General features: G+C 38.7%; 4 protein-coding genes and 1 long non-coding RNA gene across 6 annotated transcripts; 3 read left to right on the top strand and 2 right to left on the bottom strand.

Moving 5' to 3' along the window:
• Positions 1-99: 99 nt before the first annotated feature.
• On the bottom strand, positions 100-5018 carry LOC113670635 (target of rapamycin complex subunit lst8). The gene is made up of 10 exons (XM_089184736.1): positions 4766-5018; positions 4019-4070; positions 3761-3810; positions 2982-3094; positions 2721-2796; positions 2366-2440; positions 2097-2174; positions 1775-1902; positions 1226-1368; positions 100-483 (listed from the first exon to the last, which is right to left on the bottom strand). Exons 1-10 carry the CDS (start codon positions 4889-4891, stop codon positions 365-367), a joined length of 960 nt encoding a protein of 319 aa, XP_089040862.1. The 5' UTR covers positions 4892-5018; the 3' UTR covers positions 100-364.
• Positions 5019-5044: 26 nt separating this feature from the next.
• Positions 5045-9033, top strand: LOC113670676 (single-strand DNA endonuclease ASTE1-like). The gene is made up of 3 exons (XM_027186856.2): positions 5045-5735; positions 6471-7723; positions 8083-9033. Exons 1-3 carry the CDS (start codon positions 5317-5319, stop codon positions 8316-8318), a joined length of 1908 nt encoding a protein of 635 aa, XP_027042657.2. The 5' UTR covers positions 5045-5316; the 3' UTR covers positions 8319-9033.
• Positions 9034-9503: 470 nt separating this feature from the next.
• Positions 9504-15387, top strand: LOC113670659 (single-strand DNA endonuclease ASTE1-like). Of its 2 annotated transcripts, none has more exons than XM_089184734.1 (4): positions 9504-10503; positions 12563-13785; positions 14155-14247; positions 14560-15387. In XM_089184734.1, exons 1-4 carry the CDS (start codon positions 10070-10072, stop codon positions 14649-14651), a joined length of 1842 nt encoding a protein of 613 aa, XP_089040860.1. In that variant the 5' UTR covers positions 9504-10069; the 3' UTR covers positions 14652-15387. The 2 variants fall into 2 exon arrangements, with proteins under 2 accessions (XP_089040860.1, XP_027042646.2); XM_027186845.2 differs by having other exon boundaries at positions 14563-14802.
• Positions 15388-16230: 843 nt separating this feature from the next.
• On the bottom strand, positions 16231-17127 carry LOC149038427 (uncharacterized). The gene is made up of 2 exons (XR_016180394.1): positions 16992-17127; positions 16231-16660 (listed from the first exon to the last, which is right to left on the bottom strand). It is a non-coding gene; the product is annotated as an uncharacterized LOC149038427 (long non-coding RNA).
• Positions 17128-18972: 1845 nt separating this feature from the next.
• On the top strand, positions 18973-22072 carry LOC149038426 (single-strand DNA endonuclease ASTE1-like). Its single transcript, XM_089184735.1, has 2 exons — positions 18973-19577; positions 20667-22072. The coding sequence occupies exons 1-2, from the start codon at positions 19135-19137 to the stop codon at positions 21931-21933; spliced, it is 1710 nt and encodes a 569-aa protein (XP_089040861.1). The 5' UTR covers positions 18973-19134; the 3' UTR covers positions 21934-22072.
• The last annotated feature ends 87 nt before the right edge of the window (positions 22073-22159 follow it).

Genomic DNA, 22159 nt, shown 5'->3' with positions numbered 1-22159 from the left:
AATCTCTTCTATCTTAGGCTTTGACCATGCAGGGGGGGGGGGGGGGGGGTGAATGGCAATCTTAGTCAGGTGTTGCTACCAGGTTTTTTCAATACACAATTACACAAAATAAAAACATTTTATTAAATTTTTTTTTAAGACTTGATTTGACAGAAAGTAATAAAAGTAAATGATGTAAAGTTAAAGTAATTAGTAAAGGGAAGCTTAGTATGGCATGAACAAATAGGTATACATATCAAAACCTGGCCCCAATTCACCCTGTGGCCTTAAGGGACTCTATTTTTGACTAAAAGGAGAACAAAATGCATGACAAAATTTTTTCTCTATTTTACATAAAATTTTTTTTTCTCTATTTGATTGATTGTCAAACAGCATGGGCATCTCTAAATGCAAGAGCAACCACAGCCTTCTGATGTCCACTGTACTCTCGAACCACCTCCCCCTGATCAAGATTCCACAGCCGAGCCATGTTATCAGAGGATGCTGGCAAGGATACAAGAAAACAAACACCATTAAAACCTTAAACTCCCATGAGTGACCGAGACAGAATTTCTCTTTACCATATCAATACAATATCAAATAGATAAGTGATGAGAATGAGAAAAATATCAATTTGGGAATAATAATTTAGTTGATACAATACTAAGGTCTCTGAACTAACATTATAAAAACTGTATGGTTGACAGTAAGGAGAATTACAAATTTGGTGTGGGAGTTAAAGGGTTAAAACCTTAAACTCCCAAGATATGATTGCTTATAATCCCCTCTAGCTGCTAGACATTTCCTTGTAAATTAGTGATGAGAATTTTGTGTTAGATCAAGATAACAACTTCTAAATGATAGGTCTAAGTATCCTTATTAACTGTTTACTGGATAATGAATGGATACTAAAGAGAGAAGTGACATGTTAATCACTTCTGGGGGTTAAAGTGTTAATAGATTATGACAACAATATTGTTACTATGAAGCATCATGGCTAAAGAGACTGAGCATCACTCTGGAACAATGTGAATGGTACAAGACAGCAGGTTTGTTCATTACCAGATTTTTGCACTTTAGGTCAACAAATACCAGACAGTATGCTCAACAACGTGAATCAAATTAGAGAGATCATAATTTTTGTAATTCCCACAGTAAAGCCCTTCCAATATGCATTAGCAAAACAAGCATTTTGACTTATGTTATGAACAAATCTAGAGTAGTACAATGTACAGGATTTCTTTACCTGTGATAAGGTACTGTGAATCCTCAGAGAAGGCACAATCCCAAACCCATCTTTGATTGGTTTCTTTGAGAGTTTTCTTAAGGGAGAAATCTGCAGTCTGCCAAATATTGACTGTTGTGTCTGCAGATGTTGTGGCTAGAAAGCTAGAAAATCAGAGGATTAGAGTTTGAAGAGGTCAAAACAAAGTTTAATCAGAAATCTTGGCATCAAAGAAAGAGTGAAAGAGTTAACCCTTAACTTCTAAGATGTGATTGTTAGTTCTCTACTCTGGCTGCTAAAAATTTCCTTGTAGTAAGTAATAAGAATTTGGTGTTGGATCAACATAACAACTTCTACCTGATGGGTTTGAGTATTCTCATTACCTGTTTTTTGGAAAGTGATAGATATTACAGGGAGAAGTTACATCCTAATCACCTCTGGGAGTGAAAGAATTAAGACATATGACATAGGATGATTTTAATAGAGTCTATTGGAAGGGAAGTGGTCAGTCAGTCTCATAGACCAAGCCTTTAGGACACAATTACTTAGGGGAACCTGTGGAGGACATACCATGAGTCTGGACTAAAAAGGCACTTTAAAGCTGCTCTTTTATGTGCCTTAGGAATTTTTGTCCTAGGGTGCAGCATAGTTGGGTCATCTTTTGTACCTCCAGTTAAGCTCCAAACATAGCAGTTACCCTGAAAGACCAACGAAAAAAGATCAAAGGAATTATTGAGATCAACTAGCTAACTGGCTAACTAATGGATTTATTAAGAAAGACAAAACCTTGCTTCATTTAATATTAGGGAAAGCACACTGTTCATGATAACTACACCATGGCAAATTTCTCCTAACTGTATAAAATGAAAATAACTGAGTGGCTATTCATTACCTGATTATTGACAGCTGCCATGTAGGAAGCTTCTCTATCAATGCTGATAGACAAGATGGAGGTATCTGGTTCTGGAATCTATGCAACAAAAACAAACATAACGGTGAGATAACTCATGCAAAAAAATTTTCGCAATGTAATCCTCTAAACTCCTCAGAAAATTGCTCTTTAGTGATCATTAAGTTCATTCTAAAAATCTTTAGGCCCCTGAACTAAAAAACAAACACAAAAAATAAAACAACATGTAATTATTGGCACAAACTGCTCACCAACTGCTCATTGTGATCTGTTTTAAGATCCCACATGTGAATTGCACCACTCTGATCACCAACAATAAGCTCACCCTAAAAATGATAAATTTCACATTCAGTTATTCATGATCGATAGTATCAAACAAAATATTACAAATAAGTTTCTTTCTGTATTTTTTCTTTTGCTTTATTTCATTTACTAACAGGATTCTCACATAAATCAGCCACCAAATCATCACTCAAACCTCATTATATTACATTGAGAATGCAATAAAAAGTATTTCTAACTGTTTTATCATGATTATAGGTCATCTAACTTAATGACTAGTTATCATAGTATGTTCTTTTATTTCTTTCCTTTAAGTTTAGTTACCTGATTTGGATGAAGGCAAACACAGTTTACTGGAGCATTCACTTGAAACACTCTTTGACACTGTAAATTATGAGACCTGAAATAAGAAAAAACATCAACAAAAACAAATGCAATGTTATACTTTCACTTGAGGTAGTTTTCATCTAATTCTTAATGATCTTAAAACAGTTGCGAAAATTGAACATTCATTTGGCCAACATCCAGCTGTCCTGATCCTATGCACAGTCTATAAAGCATAATTGCACCCATGTTCAGACATACCTCAAGTCCCATATTCTGGCTGAACAGTCCTCCCCACCAGTGAACATCCATTTACCATCCTCATGAAATCCCACAGCAGTCACATTCTTAGATACACCATCATAATTCACAACCTTAAGCGGAATTGAGTATAAAAAAAGTGGGAAACTCTAGTAAATCTTCTTTCCTATCTTGAGGAAGGCCACTTAAAATTCCTGGGATTAGGGATCTCAAAAATCTTAATATTGGAATAAAATTGTAAACCAGTTAACTTGAAGAGGAAAACAATCATAGGAATGTCCCTTGAAAAGGCAGCTTGAAGTAGAGTCTAACCCTCAAAATATAACAAAAGGTGAAAAATTCAGAAGAACCGATGAGTCCTTCAAACTTAAATACAAAGTCTAGAGCAAGACACAAGCACAGACTCAGTTTCAATTATTATCTGCTGATGTCCCTAAATATGTATTAAGTGATGAGCTGACTGAAGACTGAAGGTCGAGTACAAATCAACCATAAATTTTTCATTAGTAAAATACTAGTAAGAAGGAAGAAAAAATCAGGTATAGAATCATTGAGAAAAGAGTACAGAACCCAAATTTTTGCTGGTGTAGGTGATGCTCACCATGTTATTGATGGGCAGGAGGAAGGGTGTGAAACCACGTTTTTTTTTTTTAAGGTCTTGGGACTAAAGGTGTCTAATGGCCCCCAAAATTGAAAAACCTTGGTCTGTGCCTAATTTTCCTGTAGTTTAAAAGACTTCTAAGTTTAAAATAAAAGAAAACTTGGGCTATATGACTTACAGCACTAGGATTGCTTGAATTGATATCATACATGCGTATGTGTTGATATCCTGAGGAAAATAAAAAATAAAAGAGATGTTACTGTGAAATAAATACAGTTTTACCATTACTAATACTCAGTTGGTATAATCTTTCTTTTGAAATGAACCAGGAGTATATAATAATTTACTGATGCACAGTCAGCTCAATCTTCAGAGTAAAAAGGGTTGAAATTCTAGACAAATTTCTTTTTCATCTCAGAGGTCAAGAGCAAGTTACCTGCAGCAGCTAACAACTGTCTGTCAGGTGTGATCTGCATTGCATTGACTTGCTAATACAATAGAGTTAAAGATTACAACATCTACATGTACAATGATGAGGTGCATACAGTTACACTCTGTGACAAAAATTTATCACCATAAAACACTCATCCAATAGCATTGCCACTTTGTAGGAAGTAATGACATATGAAATTAAAAATAAACCAAAATTCATCACAATACCCTTAAAAAAAATCAGTGCTCACAGTACAACCACAAAAAACAAAACAAAAACGTAACATTTCTCTATGGGAGGAGGGATAAAATTAGAGGTATTTAAGATAGTCTTGAAATTTGTTCCTATATGGGTCGTATGTAGTTAGCTTGAATGTCTATTGTAACTAAATTAACGGGTGTAATGAGGAGACTCAAACTTATCAGGTACATGTAGAAGTTGTTATCTTGATTTCAAGCCAAATTCTCGTAGCTAGTTTTCAAGGAAATGTGTAGCAGCTAAAGTGGAGTACTTAAGATCAGTTCTTGGGGGTTGATTGGTTACACCTTCTGTTATCTAATTAGAACTTGAGGTTGTGTCCCATGGACTTGCGTTGGTATTGCAATGAAGACAATTTCAAGATATATTGTGGGCGTCTCTACCTATCTACTTTGAGTCTTTCGTACACTCATGTTTTTAAGGTTTTGTGTTCTTCGGTAAACACCGTGCAAGTGTATGCAGTGAACTAGATTTTATAAATGCAAAGGATACAGAGTCTGGATGCTGTACAGTGCGGTGGCATATTCCACTGTGTGCTTGCCAGAACTTAATCGCATGATCGTATCCTGCTGTGGCTAAAATAACCGGTTCACTCGAACCTTCTGTTTCAGCAGTCATCTTGTAGATATCATCTGTTGGTTTGTTGTCGTCGATGAGGATGAAATTTCGTGCAAAAATAACCGGTTTCAGAGAAAGTCACAGGATGTTCAAATCTTATTACTTGACATACATTTCTGTTTTTCTTAGCCGCTGGTTTTTTTATGCAGGCTCAAGGTGATTTTTCTTTCTTTCCAGGGAGGGGCAAAATGTAGTTTAAAAACAGGACGACAGATGAGAAAAAAAATTTCAAACTACGTATTTTCGGGCGATTATCTTTGCGGTCTTTCTCAAATCCATATGAAAATGTTCAAGGACTATTCAGCTCTATTGATTTAAACAGAGGCTACAACAGTTGGGCTCCCACCCTCTCAAGAAATCACTCGTCATTTCATACGCCTGGAACATTATGATTTGATAGAGGAAAAGAAGCTTTGTATCTAGCAATGGGGATTCCCGGACTAACAAGTTATATCAACTCAATCGGAACGCTTTGGACACAGATCGATCTTAAAAATACAAAACTTATCATCGATGGATCTTGTCTGTGCCATTATCTTTACTATAGCAATGGCTTAGACTGCCGATGTGGTGGTCAGTACCAAGAATATTATGATGCTGTAGTTTCGTTTTTCGATGCTCTGGTTTCGAACGGCGTGGAGGCCTATGTTGTATTTGATGGAGCACATGATCCCAGCGACAAGAAGTTGGAGACACTTAAAGCCCGAGCAAAGGAGAGGGTTAAAACATCAAATGCTTTGTCGAAATCCGCTGATGATCGTTTGTTCTTACTTCCGCTTTTGGCAAGGCACGTGTTCTTGGAGGCACTCAGGAATCGCGGCGTAAAATTCGTTTCCAGTGATAGGTAGGAGTGATTTATTTGTGATAATGCGCTTTGAAACGATTTCAAGAGAAGTAGCCCGTGTAGCCTCTTTTAATGACCCCACCATAAAGGCTTTTGATCACATCGAAACAACAAAATAACATAATCTTCTACTAGACAACACACAGGACCATCAAATAGAATAGGACGGATGGTAAATTTTGAGCTCGGTAAAGAAAAAGAGAAAGATGTTTTTCGAATTCAGTGCCACGAGCGTGGAAGAAAAAAAAAATCTGAGCCGCTATATGGGATCGAACCTCAGACCTTCGGAATCCGCGCTTTGATGCTCTACCACCGAACCACAGAGACTCTGTGGTGAGCGAGGCTCATCACGAAGTTCATATATGACACGCGTCCTACATACTGCTAGGATCAGCTTTGTCATTAGCGTCATGTTTGTAAATATGAGAAGAAATATGGAAAGTTTTGAGCTCGATAGAGAAATAGAGGAAGATGGGTACACAGGGTCACTGTTCAGGGAGAAACTACAGTACCAACGTTGAGGAAACTTGATTGGACTTTATGACTTTTCAAGTCACACAAAAAGTTCAGTATGTAGGCCTTTTTCTTATTCTTCCATGAGATTTTATTTCAAATTGAAAATCATGTACATGTGGAAGGAACGCTAGAAGAGGCTTGGTGGATATTACTTCTCCAGCTCTTGGCTCGCCCTAAAATATATACATCTAACCTCACTTCCTTTTTTTTTCTCAACAGCGAAGCCGACACAGAAATTGCCTCGTTGGCTTATGTGTGGAATTGCCCAGTTCTTAGCAATGACAGTGACTTCTTTATCTTTGACATCAAAGCTGGGTACGTTCCTCTTGCTTTCTTTACCTGGAATTCCAGTTGTTTGACAGTGAGGGTCTTCCATCGGCAAAAACTGGCGTCGCACTTCCGAATTCGTGCAGAATTAATTCCCTTGTTGGCTTCGTTGGCAGGAAATGACTACGTGAGTTGTGATTTATTAGTTGAGTTTAACCGTGTGTTGAATGGTTTTCAGACTTCCAACCATTTTAGTAAAAAAGGAGCTCGATTTGAAAGCATTGCGAACATGCTATCCAAACTTCCTGACTCAAACGAGGAAGAGGCTTTGAAATGTGCCCTGAAAATGGTGAAGTCAGCTGAAAACAGAGAACAACTTAGAGAAGCTGTTGAACTTTCTCTACAGGAATACACACTTTCAGAGTCGAATCTATTGGGCTATTTCCAAGACGACTTAGTCTCTAGCTCCCTAAGAACGCAGAGTAATCGCGAGATCAACCAGTGGGTCTTGCACAGGTTCCGAGATGGAAAGTTTTCCTCCAAATGCATCAGCAGCTTGACATCGGGGAAACTGTTCATGGGAATTCCCGTTGAGAATTGTAGAGAAATATCGGCGAACTGTTGCTCTAAGTGGCTAAGGAGATTCGTGTATGCAATTTTGAACGATGCTGAAACAAAAGCAGAAGAAGGAAATATAAAGGTGATCCAAGAATGGGACAGAGTGGGCTTAAGTGTCCAACAATCAATTGTAAAACCCTACCAAGAGGGCGTGGTCCCTTCTTTGAGCCTAATCCCGTACCTCGATCTCGGAGAGCGTGTAAATTTTTTGTTGTTTGCACTCGATTCGGACACCACAGATGTTAGATCCTTGGGTAAAAGGTTTATTTTGATTGTCGCATCACTTCGTTACCTCATAAAAAACGCGCAACCATCCTTGGATACAAACCATCTGATCGCTTTACTGTGTTGTTGTGTTAACATGGAGAATGACGAGTTCCACAAAGGTGAAGAAAACACTGTAAGCCCTAAACGCTCCTCATGGCCGTTTGACATACGAGCGGCGCAAAGCTTTGCTCAGTGGCAGTGTGTTCTGAGAGACGCAATTCATCTAAATTTTAATTTGCTTGAGCCTGTACCTGTACCATTTATTCATAAGACATTCAATGGAAAAATGGCACAAAAACTGCTTGAAAGTTTGCAACGTGGTAAGTCTGAAAATTAACCCTTGCAATCCAATACTTTAGAAAATATGAATATGATGTGAATATTTGTTTAGTGCGCCTGAGTTCCCTGTTTTCAAGTCAGAACTAATAGTGAAGCAAATAAACGTAATTGCTGTGTTTGACTTGGAAGATGAGACCGATATTAGTTCTCATGAAACAGGAGAGGGGGGCACTGTTATTGGTACTAAAAGGTTCTCAAACATACAACAGCTCTAACTGATGACTCTTGTTAACTGTGGCACATGCCAACATTGCAAGTAACATCCACTGATTTTTTTTTAACTCTCGCAAGTTCAAGTAGAGATGTGTGGAAAACTGATGAAAGTGTCCTCTTTTTCTAGGTCGACAACCAGAGCAGCTTCTTCCAGGTTTCAAGCTGTTTCGCTTGTTTCATAGGCTTCGTCTTGCAGTAACCAGTGGCCTTTTAGAAAAGATGGTGAGTGTAAAGAACCACGGAGACAAGAAGAGAGTGAGGAGGACTTCTAAGCAAAATGCCGCGTCGAGAGAAACATCATCTGCTGACGAAATGCCAGGAAATCGTTTTTCTGTTCTGTGCAATGTTGAAGTTCAACGGTGAGAAGGGGAAGTTCCATTAACGAGCGAGAACAGTGTCGACGGTTTCTAGGAAACATGTTGCCAGGCAACGCGAGTAATCTGCTGACGTTACATCTAGTTGATGTGATTACATGTCAGAATTGCTTGATATACTACAAAGATCACTTCGCTCTTTCTATGAAAATTACCCATGCTGTCTTTTACTTTTTAGATTGTGTACAAGGTAACCAATTGTTGATCTCATTTTTTAATGTTCAGGAAGAAAATAGTATATGAATCATGCTTCACGTCGAATGATAACTTGTAGGCAATTCTCATTCATAAATATGCCGCAGAATTCCGGCGGGAGCTAGTTACGTAACGTCAAGCTAAGTTTCCAGGTGAAATATCTCAACTCCAAAGAGCGCATAAAATGCTTCTAAGTTTGGAATAACAATTTTCAAAAGAAAGATATTAATTTTTTGCTTATTGAACTAAACAAACCTGTTCAATTCTAGTGGAGACTGGCTGCTTATCTTCCTACAAGTAATCCGGCAAAACATCAAACAAACTTCCAGCAGAATTCGAAATCTCCAGACTGAGCAATGATTCTTCAGACTCAGTGAATATTGTTAAATAATCCCCCGGCTCGAATTCGTCTTGAGGATTATTTAACAATATTTACTTCACCTTCGGCGAATATTTGTTAAGTAAACCCTTTCACGAATACCTCTAGCTTAAATAAAGTTTTAGAAGTACCTAAGTTTGAGAAAATTTCTTGCAAGGCGAAAAGTAATATTGGTGACGTGACTCCTTGCCAAATACTACAGCTATTACCAAGCTAACAACTTGAAACTCTTCGGTATCTTTAAGGAGAAATCTCTTACGATCCGCTTCTTCTCAAATGATAGTAACGCCTGCTTAGTTTTACTTTTCACGTCGTATACTGGTCAACCGATTCTTGGTATAATTCAGGAAGATTTTAAAAGTACACGCACATTACTTATCTTTTCACCCAACAAACTGAACGCGTAATTCTACCTTCAATTATTCATAATTAACATCTTCATTTCTTTACTACATCATTTGCTTTACTTTCAAGTCAACTTTTCTATTATAAGCTAATGACGGTTAAGTTCAGTTTCATATAATATGAAAAGCGAAAGAAAATTAGCATTATTGGACTTACTGCTCTGTTTGCTTTACCGATTGCTTTTGTTTAATTTAGGGGACAACTTCAGTCGCCCACTCCACTGATGGGTGAGGAAGCTGAGAAGAAACAAAGAGGGTATCTGTGGTTATTAACTTTGAATAATATTATTAGCAGCAACACTCACATGGCAGTTGAGTGTTTTCTTCATTAATCTCCTTTTCAAAGCTTCCATTGGCCAGCAAGGGAAACTAGGTTCGCGACTACCTTTTACTAGTACATCATACTTTCCGATTTAGACTTTCCTAGGAGGGGAATTTCATTTTCGCGTGACTAACAAAAAAATTATGAAACGGGGAATAGAAAATCTAAGTCTTTATCTAGTATCGTGGTATTTATGTGCCGCTGACCAAGATTAAATTAAAAGGAAATTAACCACAGTTGCAGACTTCATTACCGTGTGAGGAAGCTTAAAAAATCCAAGCGGGTACTTGTGGTCAATGAAACTTTGAATCATGTCCTTGGCAACAGTACTCTCGTCGTGGTAGTGTTTCCTCTTCTATAGCCACCTTCTCATAGCTTCTATCGGCCAGCGAGGGAAACTGGTTAGTGTCTCCTCTTGGCTTGTTGTCGCAGTTTAAGAGATGGGTGTTCGCGGACTTACGTCTTATCTCGAAGAGTCAGCTCCATTCCTTGGGAGACTGATCGAGCTGCGGGACACAAAGCTTATCATAGACGGAGATAACTTGTGTAACTACCTTTACAAAGAAAACGGCTTCGATTGCCGATGCGGAGGGCAGTATGAGGAGTTTTATATGAAAGTACTACTGTTTTTCGACGCCCTAAAATCTAAGGGTGTCGAATCGTTCGTAGTTTTTGATGGCGCATATGATAGAAGTGATAAGAAATTAGAAACACAGATAAAAAGAACACAAGACAGGATCGACACGGCTGACCGGTTGTTCAAGAATGAAACATCGGCTAATGGCGATGAATATTTTCTACTTCCGCTTTTGGCGAAGTTTGTATTCGTAGAAGTCCTGAGGGATCACTTGATAAAATTTGCTGTTTCTGACTGGTAAGATATCATCAAATAGTTAATTAGCTTGCACTTATGCTATAACACTGGCTAAGAAATGTGGTCGTGTTCAAATGCTTAGGATATGAAACGAAAGATGGAGAAATTTATTTTTGGTTCCGTTTCTGTAAGCTTACCCCTTCTTTAAACGCAAAAAAACATGCTATGCCTGCAAGAGTTTTTTTTCTTTGGGGTGGGTGGATTACTTGAAACATTGCAAGTGATGTCTACATTTTTAAAAAAGGAAAGAAGAGTAGAAACGCGAAAAAGAACGAAAATGTCGAATTGACTCACACACAGGTACTTTTTGTGGTAGATTGCGTGTTGCGCGAATAACTGTAACCAAAAATAAACTGTATTGGTGCCATGGATACCTATTAGTACAAAATGTAGACTAGGTACAAAATGTAGAATGCAGACTGCAGAGTGGGTACAAAAGGCAGACTGGGAATCTAAAGAGTTTTTTCGTCTGGTATGTGGTAACATGTCATCTTACAACTTAGCGAGCGTCACACAATCGCGTTTCCGCGATCAGCTTTCACGATTATTTGCACTATTGCGGAATATTCCTGGCCCGTTTCTTGATCAAAATCGATCTAAATATAACTTCTAGCCTTCATGTAGTCTTCTCACTTTGCGCGCGAGTTGGTTGGTGTGATATCTGTACAGATTTTACCAACGTAATAAAAGTAGACGTAGATGTAGATTAGATGTCACTAGTGAATATTTAACACGCGCAATATTCGACAGCCTTGCTGGTAGTCCGTATCATAATTCTTTTTTTAAGCAGTATGTGTTTATTTTGTTGACAAAAATGCGGACCGAGACCAAAACTGTTCCTTCGACTTGATATATTTTCGACGTTAGTAAATCACATCATATTAACTTTCCTCCGTAAATCATTCATTCCAGATAAGAAAATCAAACAAACACGCTTACGATGGTACCTGAATTCGTCCATGATCAAGCACAAACGACTCCGCAAGATCACTTTCTCCAGGCATCGGAAACATATACAAAATCGTCCACAGTCAATTTTAATCAGACATTCATCTTAAGATAGCACCGAGCAAACCAATCCAGAAAAATATAATCGGCACACTCAACAAATCATGAATCTTGCAACACAGCTTGCCGTTAAAGAACTGCTCAAATCAAAATGTTTGGTGCAATTCATCAACACCTCAAGCAATATTTGATTCAAAATTTTTCCACTCGCTCTCGTTTGGAAGGAACAATAACCATGATCGTGCTACAGTGCACAGGACTCCATTTTCTCTCGAACAGCTATCCACCATTTTCACAGCATGAGTAACTCGTTTACTATAGGTAATCTGATATCTTCCATCTGCCCAGAAGCATCGCACTTCTCATAACGCGCGGTAAAATACATGTTAAAAACACAGAAAAGCCAACATTTCTCATTTTGAACACCTCTCAAACCAAAGAACAAAATCGACGCTCTGATTAATGCGAGATACATACCCTAATGCGGCGATCTGATTGGTGCGAAATATATTCCCTAAACGATCTGATTGGTGCTAGCAACATACCACTCTCTATAGGCTAACATAGATGTTATTTTTTTAATTATAAAAAAAAATTATTCAAAAATATGTTTTTTCGCCCAAAAGACGGCCGCTCAGGTCCGTTTGGGTATTTTTTTTCTCTTACAGCTTGTACTAATAAGTGTTCCGGTTTATTTTTGTTTTCACTTTCGCACATAAGCGAAATTAAGACAACATAAATTTCAGATATTGTTAGCTTCTTATTCATCGAGCGGGAGAACTGCACTGGGGAAGCCCAGAGGCTGCGGAAGTGCGAATCAAGCGCAGCGATTTGATTGACTGATCAGGTACTACCTGTGAAGAAAATCAAAGGCAAGCGTAATTGAAGAGAACAGGGTGTAATAGTCACCAAAGTGTCATTAAACGTTTTCGGATCTCTTGAACAGCTGATAGGAAAAAATTTATTTGATTTATAATATGTTTCATAATGCTAAGCGGGCTATTCTCGTGGGGTTTAAAAAGAAATTCCCTTTCTCTTTTTAATTCTACAGTGAAGCGGATCCTGACATCGCATCTTTAGCCAAGGATTGGGCATGTCCTGTTTTGAGCAACGACAGCGATTTCTTCATCTTTGATGTCAAGGGCGGCTTCATCCCACTTTCCTCTTTCGATGTTGATCAGTTAACAGCGCGTATTTTTTACCGCAGTGACTTGGCAAGATATTTTGGAATACGCGAGGAATTTCTCCCTTTGCTTGCTTCCTTACTTGGCAATGATTACGTGAGTTGGGAAGCGTTAAAACCCTTCAACCACACAATTTGGACTCTTTTCAGTGATGGTCGCAGAGGAAAGGCGGTGAGGTTTTCAGGTGTCGCAAGTTTGCTCTCCCAGCTCTCTAATTCAATCACAGAAACACAAGCATTTGAGTTCGCTTTGGGATTGATAGAGCCGGGTGAAAGTAGGGAGCGGCTTGAGAAAGCTGTCGAGTATTCCCTTCAAGAATACGCAATTACGAAGTCCAATTTATTGGATTACCTCCGAGATGGAGTAGTCTGTAGTCTTCTGAGAACCCAAAATAAACACGAGCTTGACGAAGAGGTATTGCGCAGGTTTCGCGAAGGAAAGTTCTCTACTGATTGTATGAGCAGCTTAACGGCGGGAAAAGTATTTCTCAGGGTACAGGTCGAGAACCTTGAGAGCAGATCATCAAATCAGTGTTCAATGTCACTGAGACAGCTGATGTATGGCATTTTGAGCGATGGAGGAAGAAACATGAAGAGGATCGAAGAATGGGACCGAGAGGGTTTTGCAGTCAAGCACACAGACATTAAGCCTTACAATGATAAGGTCCCTTCGTTCAGTTCGATACCAAATATTGATCTTTACGGCAGATTAACGATGTTCTTGGATGCGCTAGATTCAGACTCAGCTTATATAAAGTCATTACCAAAAGAATTTGCGTTAGTCGCATCATCGTTCCGTTTTCTCCATCGTAACTCGCAACCGCCACTGGAGAATAGTCATCTGTGCGCTTTACTTTGCAGTTGTGTCAAGCTAGAGGATGGTTCGTGGAAACAATACCTAGAACATCCCACAAGAGCTTTATCCCAACCCTTTGATGAGAGAGCAGCGCAAAGCTTCTGTCAGTGGCAGTGTGTTTTGAGAGATGCCATTCGCCTCAACTTTGTTTTGCTTGAGCCAGTGCAGACACCATGTATCCGCAAAGTTTTCAATGGAAAACTGGTGCATTGCCTCCAGAGGGAATTGAAAACAGGTAATAACAAGTTTAACACATATTTCTTCCTTTTAAATCTTTTGTTTCGTTTGACGATAACTTGACAATAACTTGTAGCAAACGTTTCCAGCGCAACGTAAACATGTAAAATGAACGTGTCCTCCATTGAGTAGTTTTGCCTTTCCGTCGCATTTATTTCTTGTGGAAAGGGAACATGTCAATTTACCCCTCTGGATGATTGGGGTGAAAATCACTGCAGGGATTTTGTGTTTTGAAAAAATTTTCAACAGGAAAGCCTGTATCTTTTCATCAACGTTGAGTTTATCGGCGTGTTGTAATAAAGTTTATTTTGAAAACTGTTAACGCAGAAAAAAAGGTTAAAATCGTTATTTTGCCCCTCTCTTTCAGGCTGTAAGCCAGAATCCTTGATGTCAACTCCAAGCTCTCTTGTTCGGTATCAAGAGCTTTACACTGCAATTACTGCCGACCAGGAGGAAATAGGTAGTATACTAGTATACAAAACTTTTCAATATAGTTTTCTGAAAGGATCGTTAGTATATTCTTGTTCTCACGGTACTTTTGAAAAAAAATATGATTCAATTTTTTTCATGCGCACTCGTAATCCTGAAACAATCGGATCGGCTGCAAGTTTTGTTCCGGATTCCGAACGTTCGGTTTGAAGATACTGTCAAATTCTTTGGCGTTAGTTAAATAGTCATTTGTACGATTTTGTCATCCTTTTCTTGACGTTCTTGAATGAATTTAGACTCCACCTTCCACTCTAAGTAAGTACATCAACCGTTTCTGTTGCAGAAGATGTTGTAACCAGGATGCAAAAGTTACGGTTACACACATCAGGTATGAACCTGAATGAAAGCACCATAACCGGCAATATCACTCAGTGACGACCCCTATGGTAACCAGCTGGGGCATCATTTCTCGGCACCCTCCACCTCTGCGAGCTCAACGTGAACAGAAACAACAGCTTCTAACATTCGACGAAGAAAGAGAGAAAACAAAATGTCAAACAAGAAACGGGAGATCATTTCCCCACGTTCTCGGAGCGTGTTCCTCGATATAATTTGTAAGAAAAAAAATCCAAAATGGCATGACGAAACAACTATTATCCTCGGTTACTTAAAAAATATCGTAATTAGCTGTGTTACGCGCTTAGAAATTAAACATATATTTGCCAATGTTAGCAGTTTAGGTTGGCCACTAACTTCTTACTAATAAATATAAGAGACTCAACAGTTCCAAAACTGTATAGAGTGCTAATAATCCATGCAAATTTTTCTTCCAACATCATCCATCCTCTGGTGCGGGACAGCGCACATGGCAATGAGTAGCTCAATTATCGTTTGAAATGCTTATCTCGTACCCAGGACCTACCATGTAACCGGAATGCAACCGCTCGGCCGTGGAGGGTCCGGGTACGAGACTGATAAAGTGCCTTACTGATTGACTGTTTGCACTTCCCCCAGAGCTAACCTCCACCGATTTAGCAGCTGTACCTGAAAATCTGTCCTCAAAATCATAGGAAAAAATACAGTACTTTTCAGAAATATAAGTTTATTTTAGGAATAGGGTTGGAAGAAATAACTTTATACATAGGAGAGTAAAAATTTCATTTTTTTGGAAGTCATTTGTTTCATTTCATTTGTTTGAAGAACTTAGTGCGTGAATTCGTAGCATGTAACTGGTATACTGATATTTAGAAGGGCGCACTTCTTTCAAAATAGTTACACCTCCTTCGTATTACTATAGACAATTTATGTTAAAAACAAAAGCCTTATTCGCCTGTCGAGCCTCTAAGTACAATAAAAATATTTCCAATTCAAATTTGTTTATATAATGTGTACCAAATTGTCGTCTATTACAAAATCCTATCATGAACGACTACCAGTGCAAGTATGCAGTCACAGTCAATGTCAATACTAGCGATAACATGACACACAAACTCAGTTGCAACAAGTTTCCTTGGGGGACATGGAAATGAAATCATCTCAGAACTAACAGCTACAGCTCAGCAGTAAAGCAATGTAATTTCTAGGATATTTAGATCCTTTTAATTGAAATTTCGAAAAAAAATCCTTCGTAAGACCCTGAATCGAAGGCTCCTCCCTTTTTTTAAGATTTTTAGGATTCGATTTAAACCAGGGACTAAATGTTGCAGCTTCTATAATATAAATACCTCGTTTTGTGGTTCTAGTGAAAAAAATCAATTGCAGCAAGAGAAAATAATTAATTGAGCATTCCCTTAGAAATTGCTTCAAACATGCTAAATATTAATAACACGTGAATTTCAAGATTAATAAACCAATTTCCTGGCTTAATAATATTTCGATGATTTTAAAGAAACTGCTAAAGATGGCAATTGAGACATGTGGCCCATAAAAATACCTGGAAAAAAAATCAATTTTAAATCAAAGACTATCTAAATAAATATGCACCATCAAGTAGTTGCGGCTCTCAAGAACAGCATTAAACGATATAAAAAATCTATCCTTTGAAATATAGGAAAAATAACAAAACTATTGAACATTATTATCAATTTCGCATAGGACAAGCTTCCGAAATACCAAAAGTAATGTAATGAGATCAATTGACTCGATACCAGAACACATCAGAAACTTTGTCGTCGTCTTCCTTTGCTTTGATCAGTGTTTTAGTCTCATTGCACTAGAGTTTCCATTGTAGCACATACTACTAATCAAAAACTTTTATCTTCATCACTATCAGATCTGTTAAACGGCTTCTCAGTTATTGCGTCTAGGAAATCTTTACAATCCTTTTCATCATGTTGTTCATAAAATACAAGTTGAAGCTCAATCGAACATGGAATCCAGCTCAGAAGAGAAATCACTCAGTATGCTGTTGATGTCCTTCATAAGATCTAAGATCTTCAGCCAATCTGCAAAGAAGGGAGGAGAGAACCCGATTAATTGGACAGCTGTGGAACACGAGACTTGATGAAATGAAATGCAACTTCAAGGATACAATTTTTTTTCTAAGAGGTCGCTAGTCAAGATGAAGGGCGGATGTAACTGTTAAATAAAAAACAACCAAAAAAACAACATATTTCCTGCATGGCGAAATTGCATTCTAATTTTGATCGCAGATTAGCTGTTAGAGAAAAACCTCTTGTGTTATTATGAGTGAGGATGAAGTGAAGTGAAGTTAAATGTTACATCCAGCCAGTATGGAAGAGAGACACAGGGTTCCCATCTCTTGGGCAGATTTACCTCTCGCTGCTCGGGGAAAATGTTCCTGGAAATTCCCGTTGATAATTGTAGAGAAATATCGGCGAACTGTTGCTCTAAAAGACTAAGGATATTCGTGTATGCAATTTTGAACGATGCTGAAACAAAAGCAGAAGAAGGAAATATAAAGGTGATCCAAGAATGGGACAGAGAGGGCTTAAGTGTCCAACAATCAATTGTAAAACCCTACCAAGAGCCTAATCCCGTACTTCGATCTCGGAGAGCGTGAAAAGTTTTTGTTGTTTGCACTCGATTCGGACACCACAGAGGTTAGGTCCTTTGGTAAAAAGTTTATTTTAATCGCTGCATCACTTCGTTACCTCATCAATAACGCACAACCACCCCTGGAGAGAAACCATCTGATTGCTTTACTATGTTGTTGTGTTAACTTGAGAATGGCGAGTTCCACAATGCTACAGAAACTACTGTAAGCTCTAAACGATCCTCATGGCCCTTTGACATACGAGCGACGCAAAGCTTTGCTCAATGGCAGCGTTTTTAAACGTGAAATAAGCTAATTTTTGCAAAAAAAACAAAAACAAAAACAAAAAAAAAACCGTGTTTTTCAGTCTAAATTGAGCTTTTTTGTCAACTTTTGCCTAAAATTTGGCAAAAACTCGTGCGTTTCTGCCGGATTTTGGTGTTTTTAGACAGATTTCAACGCAGTTTTACAAAATACATGTAGTTTCAGCTAGTTTGCAGCGTTTTGGGACTGAGACTGGTAGGTGTGATGTTTTTAATGATAATGTTTTTTAGAACTCTAAAGAATGGTCAAGCTTTATCTCATTATTGAAATTTTTTTACCAAGTTATCACGAAGCTTTTTTGGTACTTTGACCTGTTTAACACCCAAAAAGAAGTGCACATACAAACTACAAACAATCAGCGCAGTAAAAATGTGCTGCAGCCGACGATTTGGCCGCCTACGACAAAATATCTGCCACTTACTTCACACTTGTCAGACTTCCATTTAGGACGAGGTTCGGCCTCTGCTACCTATTACTATTGCCAGCGGCAATATTATTAGAAAGGAATGCAGTAATCTTTACTAATAAGATTACTTAGTAGCTACATAACAAATAGCCCGGTCAAAATGTACTGACGGCCGGGGATTTGGCCGCTTACAACAAAATATTTGCTGCTTGCTTCACACTTGTCAGACTTCTAGTCTGGACGAGGTTTGGCCTTTACTTTCTATTACCAAAGCCAGCTTGCCTACTTCTCAAAAGCATTTTGACTAGGCTGAAAAAAATTGTTTGAGAGAAAAATGGCCATAACAAGCCAACTTACAGCAAAATAAGAAACATGAAACATGAAACACTTCAAACTAAAACACAATTTAAACCTTGCAGGGTTTGGTTCTCAATAAAATTAGTTAAAATAGCAAATCTGGATTTTTACTGCTCACTCAAAATGGGCCGGCAGCCTGTGATTTGGCCGCCTACAATTAAGTATCTTCCACTGACTTCACGCTTTTCAGACTGCTTTTCAGGAAGAGGTTAGGCCTCTGCTGCCTATAATTACTACAGCCAGCTTGCCTACTACTCAAAAACATTTTGACTGGGCTGTGCAAGTCTTACTAGCATATTGAAAGCACCTTCAGGTAGATTATGGCAAGACAGACTTTGTACAAAAATGTTTTGCATTAAGTACATCATTACCCTCTTCAGGTACTTTTAGTTCACTTGTGAAGATCCCACAAATCACAAGCTAAATTACATCATATATTCAAGTTGACAAAGCAATCAAGAGCAAATTTTTTATAATAGGATGCAATGATCTACAGTTTCAAGATTATTTGGTAGCTAAATATTAAAATGTTCGAGAGAAGAAATAGCCGTAAACATTTTTTCTTTCTCATCAGAACCGATTTCCTTCGCCGCCGTAAGCCGCGATGTTATCTTTCTAGTATACTTGTTCCCAGGGTTAGAGTTCCGAAGGTCTCGCTCAAGCGTTAAAGTTATGCTATGCATAACTTTAGGGCCAATTGAGACGTAAAGATTATCAGAACTATGGTCTCGAGATCATGTTGTTTCTCTTATAGAACCTCCTCAGTATAACTTCTATCGGCCTGCGAGGGAAATTGGGTTCGTGCCTCCTCTTCGCTTGTTGTCGCAGTTTAGGAAATGGGCGTTCACGGACTTACGTCTTATCTTGTTCGTTCTGAAGAGTCAGCTCCATACCTTAGGAGACTGATCAAGCTGCGAGACACAAAGCTTATCATAGACGGAGATAACTTGTGTAACTACCTTTACAAAGAAAACGGCTTCGATTGCCGATGCGGAGGGCAGTATGAGGAGTTTTACAAGAAAGTACTGCTGTTTTTCGAAGCTCTAAAATCTAAAGGTGTAGAATCGTTCGTAGTTCTTGATGGCGCATATGATAGAAGTGACAAGAAGTTAGAAACACGGAAAGAAAGAACACGAGACAGGATCGACAAGGCTGACCGGTTGTTCAGGAATGAAACATCAGCTGATGGCGATGAATACTTTTTACTTCCACTTTTGGCGAAGTTTGTATTCGTAGAAGTCCTGAGGGATCACTTGATAAAATTTGCTGTTTCTGACTGGTAAGATGTCATCAAATAGTTAATTAGCTTGCACTTATGCTATAACACTGGCTAAGAAATGTGGTCGTGTTCAAATGCTTAGGATATGAAACGAAAGATAGAGAAATTTATTTTTGGTTCCATTTCTGTAAGCTTTCCCCTTCTTTTAACGCAAAAAAAATGTTTTTTCGCCCACAAGACGGCAGTTCACGTCCATTTGGGTATTTTATTCACTTAAAGCTTGTACTAATAAGTGTTCCGGTTATGTTTTGCTTTCACTTTCGCACGTAACCGGAATTAAGACTAAAAATTACAGTTATTGTTAGCTTCTTATTCACCGAGCGGGAGAACTGCACTAAGGAAGCCCCGAGGTTGTGAAAGTGCGAATCAAGCGCAGCGATTTGGTTGAATCAGGTATTACCTCTGAAGAAAATCAAAGGCAAGCGTGATTGAAGAGAACAGGGTGTAATAGTTGTGACGAGTACGCTTACATGAACCATTGAGCTTCCTGCGGCCGCATGGCATTTTGGAAACAGCTTCCTCGTGTGTCGGCCATGTTGTTAGTATAGGTAATCACATGATTTCGAGTGCAATTTGGAATAAATAAGCACGAGTAAATTTACCTACTTAAAACGCCGGCCATTGTTTCGCTCGCAAATTTTCAAATTTTGTTGCGACATCCAAGGCTCGTATTTGATTGGCTCTCTGTGAGTTTCTTTGATTATTGACCGATCACAATGTATGGTTTGTTTCTCTCTTTGCACTGAATTAACCCTCTTCTGCACTGAATTAACTCTCTTCTGCACTGAATTACCTGAAAACTGCATTTATCTTAACCAATCAGAACTGAGTAACTTTTCCATGTATATTATTAGCATAGTAAATTGTAGCTCTGTTCTCGGGTTAAATAAAAGTTGATGTTTTGGTACCTGACCGCCTGTTTAGCTATCGTTACAATAGTCGCCAAAGTGTCATTAAACGTTTTCGGATCTCTTGAACAGCTAAAAGGAGAAAAATTGATTCCACGACTTATTACAAGGTTTATAATGCCAAGTGTGCTAGTCTCGTGGGGTTTAAAAAGCAATTTCTTTTCTCTTTTTAATTCTACAGTGAAGCGGATCATGACATCGCATCTTTAGCCAAGGATTGGGCATGTCCTGTTTTGAGCGACGACAGCGATTTCTTCATCTTTGATGTCAAGGGCGGCTTCATCCCACTTTCCTCTTTCGATGTTGATCAGTCAACAGCGCGTATTTTCTACCGCAGTGACGTGGCAAGATATTTTGGAATACGTGAAGAATTGCTCCCTTTGCTTGCTTCCTTACTGGGTAATGATTACGTGAGTCGGGAAGCGTTAAAGCCCTTTAACCACACAATTTGCAATTTTCCCAGTGATGGTCTTAGTGGAAAGGAAGTGAGGTTTTCAGGTGTCAAATATTTCCTCTCCCAGCTCCCTAATTCAATCTCAGAAACACAAGCGTTCGAGTTCGTTTTGGGATCGATAGAATCGAGTGAAAGTAGGGAGCGGCTTGAGAAAGCTGTCGAGTATTCCCTTCAAGAATACGCAATTACGAAGTCCAATTTATTGGATTACCTCCGAAATGGAGTGGTCTGTAGTCTTCTAAGAACCCAAAGTAATCTCGAACTTGACGAAGAGGTGTTGCGCAGGTTTCGCGAAGGAAAGTTTTCTGCCGATTGTGTGAGCAGCTTAACGGCGGGAAAAGTATTTCTCAAGGTACAGGTCGAGGACTGTGAGAGCAGATCATCAAATCAGTGTTCAATGGCACTGAGACAGTTGATGTATGGCATTTTGAGCGATGGAGGAAGAAACATGAAGAGGATCGAGGAATGGGACAGAGAGGGCTTTGCACTCATGACCACAGATATTAAGCCTTACAATGATAAGATCCCTCCGATCAGTTCTATACTAATCGATCCTCACGGGAGATTAACGATGTTCTTGGATGCGCTAGATTCAGACTCGGCTTATATAAAATCATTACCAAAAGAGCTCGCGTTAGTCGCATCATCTCTTCGTTTTCTTCATCGTAACTCGCAACCGCCACTGGAGAATAGTCATCTGCACGCTCTACTTTGTAGTTGTGTCAAACTAGGGGATGGTTCGTGGAAACATTATCTAGAACATCCAACAAGAGCTTTCTCCCAACCCTTTGATGAGAGAGCAGCGCAAAGCTTTTGTCAGTGGCAGTGTGTCTTGAGAGATGCCATTCATCTCAACTTCGTTTTGCTTGAGCCGGTGCAGACACCATGTATCCGCAAAATTTTCAATGGAAAACTGGTGCATTGCCTCCAGAGGGAATTGACAACAGGTAATAACAAGTTTAATACATTTCTTCCAATTTTTCTTCATTTTTAAATCTTTTTTTCGTATGACGAAACGGCAAAAGCTCCAGAAGAAACGATAACATGCGGCAAACGTTTCTAGCACAACGTCATGCAAAATGAACGTGTCCTTTGTTGAGTAGTTTTGCCTTTCCGTCGCATTTATTTCTTGTGGAAAGGGAACATGTGAATTTACTCCCCTAGATGATTGGGGCGAAAGTCACTGCAGGGATTTTGTGTTTTGAAAAAATTTTCAACAG

This window comes from Pocillopora damicornis, chromosome 10 (assembly GCF_964200805.1).
Source record: "Pocillopora damicornis chromosome 10, jaPocDami1.2, whole genome shotgun sequence".
Taxonomy (NCBI): Eukaryota; Metazoa; Cnidaria; class Anthozoa; order Scleractinia; family Pocilloporidae; genus Pocillopora; species Pocillopora damicornis.
The sequence above is the reverse complement of the archived record's forward strand: the minus strand, read 5'-3'. Positions and strand labels throughout refer to the sequence as shown.